The following is a 7100-nucleotide window of genomic DNA, read 5'->3' on the forward strand; positions in this document are numbered from 1 at the left end:
GGGAGCATGCATGCGGCACTTGTCTTTTATCAATTTACACCGTGTAATGCCACTGTGCTTGTGTTGCCTCTAGTTGCTGTTCTTTGCTTAAGCTGTAATTTCAGTTCATGCCCATCCCACTGTGAGTGTTTAATTTCCAAGCACTCTAGTTTGACAACCGATACGATTACTAGGAGTCTTGGAGGAAATTGATGACCAAAGCACTGGATCACTGTATTCATCTTGTGATATTAGACTTAAACCACTGATATTTTGTTAAATCACTTCCGATAAGTTGCCATTAGTTTCATCTCTTCTTTTCTTTTGATATTGCTTCATTTATGATCCCATTCCCATAATATAGATTTGTGAATCAGTGATTTGTTTACCTTTAACTCGCATCTGTTAATGAACACAATGGAGTGATCATGGGATTTATGAATGAAACGATTGAATTAACAAGCACTAGCCAAAGTATATTAGCATTTTATTATGACAAATTTGTATTTTATTAAAATTGAAAAATCGGACCGAATAAGATCCAAATCAGTAAAATCGAAGGTACCGGTTTAGGTGGATAACTGGTGCGTAATCGATTTTCGAAAATGAAAAATCGATATATACAGATTTGATTTTAAATTTTGTCCAAAATTGAACCAGACCAGTTACACTCCTAATCATATCGATCACAAAAGACACTTTTAATGGGTGATTTATTTCCGCCACAAATTATAAACTGTCACGTAATTAGATAAAAATATTATAGTGACGAATCGTGTTATATATGGCTACACTACACCATGACATCATGTTAGGTTTTCATATATAACATGATGACACCATGACTGGATCTAAATGGAATGAGTAGGTTGAAGAAAGGAAAGGATCAAGTGTGTCGGCCACCACTTTTCGTCCCATATCCTGGCCGTCACGTCCAAAGTTCACACCTGAATATATTATATATAGGCCTATCCCAAGCTTCATTGCTCCCATGAATTCATTAACATCTTTGGACAATTATTGCCGTCTTGTCTTTGGCCTACCCCAAGCTTATGGGACAACTATTGCTGTCTTGTCTTTCGCCTACCCCAAGCGGGCAGACTCACGAATCCTAGAATATTAGTTTGTACAAAATCGAATATTTTCGTATTTACTATATATTCCTCGTACGTAGTACTCTATTTTCAACTTTATTAAATCGTACGTTCCTTATCAAATTTTATAAAATTTCTATAGCTCTATACTTATATTCAACTCCAAAACAATAGAAATTGTAAAAAAATGAAAAGGTGAACGACTAGCATACCCCTCCAACGTGACGGCTCACATGTGTTGAACGTACAGTAAGGAGAATTGTGCTTGTTGAGTAATATTAAATACAATCTTGTCTTGTACAAATATTGTGCACTCCTTTAAAAAAAAGAGTGAAATTCATTATAAAAAAATCAATTTTTTTTTATGTAAATTTCATCTTTATTCACCTTTTTTTTAAATGAGTGTCGGCAGTTGCATATTCTATAATTATAAATATCATTTCTCGTATCATTACTCTTGTGTAAACGTAAATGGATAATTAGAAATAAAATGGAATTCGAACTCTCAACTGCCTTCAGAATTTTTCTCAAATTATGATTTTTCTGGATTACAATTAATTACTATTTAGTTATTAATTTCTATCCTGAAAGAGAATCCTTATCATCATCAAACACTACTACGTACATCTCTCCTTTATCGGATCTCTAAACTGATGATCTCCGCCACTCTTTCCTTTATTTAAACGCATTGTTCACGTACATCCATTCCCCTCAGAAAACTGCCTTCTCTTGATCTCTACGTGCATGCAGTTCAATATGAGTACTGCATCGTGCTTGCTAACAGTCCTATTTCTTCTTCTGAGCGTTGTTGGTTTCTGTCATGGTGGTGTTACCAGTAGTTATGTTAGGAAAGCTGAGGGATCTTCTGACTTGCCGAAAGAAGCTTTTCCTCCTCCTCCAGGATTCAATGCACCAGAGCAGGTATTAACCCTTTACCATATACGTACGTGTTGCATTAATCTCAATGTTGTTCTGTTAATGAGTCTGCATGCATCTCCCCGGCCGCCTTGAGAAATCATCAAAAACCACTTCACTAGGTCTAATAAAAAGCATTCTAAAACTCTGAAATTTGCTATATGTGCAGGTTCATATAACCCAAGGAGATCGTGGAGGACGGGGTGTGATTATTTCATGGGTTACACCATTAATGCGGCATCCGAATTTTGTGCCCTATTGGGCTGCAGAGGGCAAGCTCAAGAATTATAAGCTTACTGCTCCCGCCAAAATCACCTCGTACAGATACTTTAATTATACTTCTGGTTACATTCATCATGCCACCATTAAAAGACTAGAGGTTAAGTAATTGGTTTTTTTATATAGTTTCTAGTTCGTCTTTGAATCTCATTTTAGGCCCTATTTGACATGATTCTTTTTCCTCGTTTTGTATGCTCAGTATGACACTAAATACTTTTATGAGATTGGGATTGGCGTGTGTGCCCGTCTGTTCCATTTCAGAACTCCTCCCAAAGTAGGGCCAGATGTTCCATACACATTTGGTATTATGGGTCAGTACCGAGGATTGCATCTCAGAAACAAAAGAAATCTTTTTGTTTTGTTTGGTTCTTTTAGCAGTAGATATATATATATATACACATATATTAATGAAGCAATCTGCCTAATCTGCAGGTGATTTGGGACAGACAATTAATTCTAATGAGACGCTTGAGCATTATATTTCCAACCCGACTGCGCAAACTATGTTGTTTGCGGGTGATCTTTCTTATGCAGATGATCACCCATATCATGACAATGAGAGATGGGACACATGGGGGCGGTTTATTGAGAAGAGTGCTGCGTATCAGCCATGGATTTGGACTGCTGGCAATCATGAACTTGATTTTGCTCCAGAAATTGTAAGACTTCTTCTGCCTTCAGGAATTAAGAACCTAATTAATTTACCACAATGACATGCGTCCTTATGGTATTTTGCTTAACATTTCAAAAGAAAAATGAGTGTCATTTTTTCATTTTATTTTCCCTAGCCTAGCTTGCCTTTTCCTATAGAGTTGCTTACTGCATGGGTTGTACGTAATGTATTAATGAAGCGAAACTCTAGTTGACAAGGTGGATTTTTCCTTCGAGTATTCCAGATATGGAATTTGAGATGCATGAGAGCACATGTCTAGGCCTGATCTGGTATAATTTATTTGAAGTAGCAACATTTGGCTGAAGGAATTTCTGACTATTCTCTTCCTTATAAGGCCTTTTTAGCTGATGCAATCACTGAAAATGTAAAACTTGAGAGCAGGATCTTCACTAACCTCAAGTATGTAGTTCAAAACGTCTTTCATATACTATCCTCGTTGCTTCGGTGGTTGATATTCAAAGCGAGAATATTTTTTTGATCTTGTCAAGAATATTTCGATTACTCCTCAAGATTTATCAATAAGGATAAGTAACTCAAACCCCAATTACGAGGTAGTTAATTAGGATAAACTAATTAGTTTAGATTAAGTCCCGTTTGAATAATGAGATGAGTTATTTTAATTAATAAAAATTAAGTTGAATAAAATATTGTTAGAATATTTTTTTTAATATTATTATTGTTTTGATATTTGAAAAAGTTAAATTATTTATTATATTTTGTGTGAGAATTTGATAAAGTTGTAATGATAAGATAATATGATATGAGTTGAGATGAGATGGTTTTTCAATCCAAACGGAGCCTAAGTTTTATCTTTATTTCTTGTAAATTATCGTGATCTCTTCATGTAATCTGTCATTCGAAATTCAAACTCGCGCGTGTAACTGTACAAAGTTTCTATATAAATGAATCGAGCCTATATAATTTTGTGAGTCAAAAACTTAATTAGATTTTACAGATCATCTACACCCTTTTCCTCATGAGTACACTTGGTTTAAATGGAGGGAGGGACGAGCTGGTAGTATACAATTTGAAAAGCAAATTAAAAAAACTTTTAGATCTGTTTTTACCATATTGGTTGGTTGTAAAAAAATATTATATGAATATTACTATTATTCAATGTACAATCACTGGACCTCTAGGCCAAGAGGCCGGAGAGACAGAGCAGGATTAAAGGGACATGTTGGTTGTTGAACAGTATTTTCTGAATCTAGTAAGTGCCGTTTTCACCACATTAACGTGTTTGTATTTATGTAATATCAGCAAGAATATGTTCCTTTCAAGCCCTATATGAACAGATACCACGTGCCCTACAGATCATCGCAAAGTACATCCCCACTTTGGTATTCCATTAAGCGTGCATCTGCACACATCATTGTCCTCTCTTCTTACTCAGCATATGGTATGAATACTGAAACTTCTCTCTTTCTCTCAATGATATCATTATTGCAATACAGAATGGTATCTGTAGTAGCAAAGTGGCCTGGCCTCATGATCATGACGTACAGTACTTTGTGTTTTTGTACAGGTAAATACACTCCTCAATACACTTGGCTCAAACAGGAGCTCACCAAAGTTAATCGAGCTGAAACTCCATGGCTTATAGTTCTTCTTCACTCACCATGGTATAACAGCAACAACTACCATTTTATGGAAGGAGAAAGCATGAGAGTGGCTTTTGAATCCTGGTTTGTTGAAAGCAAAGTTGACATTGTGTTAGCCGGTCATGTTCATGCCTATGAGCGTTCTGTAAGCTGCCTCCTTTCTTCTTTTATTACATTAGAACATGATATGTCAAATGGTGAATAAATCAATAGAACTAACCCTCTAATAAAATCATTTTTCTAATGTATTACTTCAGGAGCGAATATCGAATGTGAGGTACAATATAACAGATGGACTCAGCACGCCAATAAAAGACCAATCTGCACCAATATACATAACAATTGGTGATGGTGGTAATATTGAGGGCATTGCTAACAGGTGTGGTTCATTCATTTTAGTTGCTATATATATAGTAAAATTGGACAATTATCCGTATCGATCTGCTACTCCCTTACTCTTTTATGTCTCTATTGTTTCTGCAGTTTCACTGACCCACAACCAAGTTATTCTGCATTCCGGGAAGCAAGCTTTGGGCATGCAACTCTCGCTATAAAGAATAGGACCCATGCCCACTATACTTGGCACCGTAACCAAGATAGTAATGCTGTTGCTGCTGATTCTCTTTGGTTATACAACAGGCACTATTATCCAGTTGAAGAGCTTAGCCATTAATTAGGAAGCACTAAAGTCCTAGTCCATTTTTCATTTTGACTGCCAATTTGGTGCACAGCTTGGTTTTTCATGTTTAGTTGGCTCGGTTTTAATTATTGTTAAGTTGAGTTTTGCTGGGTAGTAGTACCTATTTCAAAGTTTGTTAGAAAGTGGGATGCACTGTAGGGCATACTTTTAATTGCTCCTTATCATAAAATTAACTGTTAGAGGTAGGAAGTAATGGTTGATCGAGAGTGGCATTGCCAGAACTTTCTCCATCTTTGTTTTCAGACACTGGGAATCTCAGACTTTTCTATGCCAATCTTTCTCTCTTTGCTTTTCCCCCACACAACAATGTATAGTCCGCCTACATTAACACTGCTACAATAATCCTGCAAAACATTTGTGATTGATGTTTACCAATGATATGGCATTTATCACTTTAAAGATTTCTAAAAGTAGTCTGTATGCCAAGTTACTAAAAACTCTGGTTTGATTGTGCGCATGAAAAGAATATCATCAAACATTAGTGTAGTATGCTCTTGACTTTGTTTAAGTCTACTATACTTTAACCAAGCATTTGAAGTGCCAGTCCGGAGCCTACTGGTTAAGCTAATTGTCCCTAAGCTTGAAGCCTGGCCTCTATTAACTGTATTAAGAGATGGTAAAATTTTTGCAGAGGAGAGTTCAAAGAAAAAATGATTGGTAGCTCGGTTTTGGAGACCTACCCTCCTAAGTAGATTTTTTTGCCTAACGCAATAGATTCCATTAGAGCTACCAGTAATGTCATTTTCCGAAGCCACCCATCCCTGTAATCACCAATTGTAAATGGAGAATTGAGAGAGGACCTGTAATCAAGTAACCAGGCAATCGAGCCGAGTTGAATTTACCGAGATGATCCTAAAGTGACTTAGATCATGAGCTTGAAGGACAACAATGCAGTAAAGTGAAGCTTCTCTTTACATTGGCAAAACTTGTGGTTGATTTTTCATTCCATTAAGTTATTCAAATAACAAATCAATGACATTAGTGTGAATAAATGAGTACCAAACCTCTCCTTATTGGCATGAACTGTTGAAACAATAGGTGACTTAACATAAATGGAGAATGAAAAATCTTACTAGAATAACATTGTGATCATCAGGGAATATGCCCATGCTGTTCTTGAAAATGTTGAATATGATAGCACTTATAATCAAGTAACCGGGTTATTGAGTCGAACTGACTCTGCCTAAATAGATCAGGACCTCGTAGCACAGTGACATAATGAAATGAGGCTTCTCTTCGAAGTGGTGAAAAATATGTGGCTTATTTATCAATCCATAAATCTATTCATATAGTATGACTAATTACCAGCCGAGTAGAAAATATTGAAGAATTCTCCGGTGGATTTAACCTGCCAGGCTTGGGAGTCTGTCACAAAAATTGATGATATTGTCAGAAATTGAAGAAGCTATGAGGTGACTGTAAACCGAGCTCGATATTTCTTCAAGACTGGTTTTTGAAAGACAATCCAACCAGACCAACAACAAAGGCAATGTCCAATGAGATAAATGCACCCAAGGTCCAATTCTTCCCCTTGACATCCCCTAACGAAAGTTGTTGAGTACTGTAGAGTCTGGTCCACACCGCTCGAGCGGAGACGTCACAGAGACTTCGCTCAAGACCTAATAGACAGTGAGCTATACTGGATGCAAGTCAGAAAGTTCGCTTGACACTCGCTCGACATACCACTCGAGCAGAATTGAAGTTAGAGAGTTCGCTCGTGAGTTGCTTGACACATGGCTCGAGCAATTGTGGGAAAAAGGTTCACTCGATACGCGCTTGACACGTTGCTCAAGCGAAGCAAACATCACTATTATTGAGATTTTAGGGTTTTTCGCCGTTCACACTATATATATGATATG

The 7100-nt window shown here is 36.7% G+C and overlaps 1 protein-coding gene across 1 annotated transcript; it reads left to right on the forward strand.

Moving 5' to 3' along the window:
- The first annotated feature begins 1692 nt into the window (after nucleotides 1–1692).
- On the forward strand, nucleotides 1693–5540 carry LOC108992002 (purple acid phosphatase 5-like). The gene is made up of 8 exons (XM_018966436.2): nucleotides 1693–1994; nucleotides 2158–2367; nucleotides 2467–2578; nucleotides 2700–2926; nucleotides 4201–4339; nucleotides 4466–4686; nucleotides 4799–4920; nucleotides 5025–5540. The coding sequence occupies exons 1-8, from the start codon at nucleotides 1818–1820 to the stop codon at nucleotides 5212–5214; spliced, it is 1398 nt and encodes a 465-aa protein (XP_018821981.2). The 5' UTR covers nucleotides 1693–1817; the 3' UTR covers nucleotides 5215–5540.
- The last annotated feature ends 1560 nt before the right edge of the window (nucleotides 5541–7100 follow it).

This window comes from Juglans regia, chromosome 11 (genome assembly GCF_001411555.2).
Source record: "Juglans regia cultivar Chandler chromosome 11, Walnut 2.0, whole genome shotgun sequence".
Classification (NCBI taxonomy): Eukaryota; Viridiplantae; Streptophyta; class Magnoliopsida; order Fagales; family Juglandaceae; genus Juglans; species Juglans regia.

Bases quoted from the DNA above. Each gene is read 5' to 3' on its own strand.
- LOC108992002 (XM_018966436.2), top strand. From the start codon at position 1,818: ATGCAGTTCAATATGAGTACTGCATCGTGCTTGCTAACAGTCCTATTT. The intron at 1,995-2,157 runs GTATTAACCCTT...CTATATGTGCAG, and splicing joins GATTCAATGCACCAGAGCAG to GTTCATATAACCCAAGGAGA. The intron at 4,340-4,465 runs GTATGAATACTG...GTTTTTGTACAG, and splicing joins CTCTTCTTACTCAGCATATG to GTAAATACACTCCTCAATAC.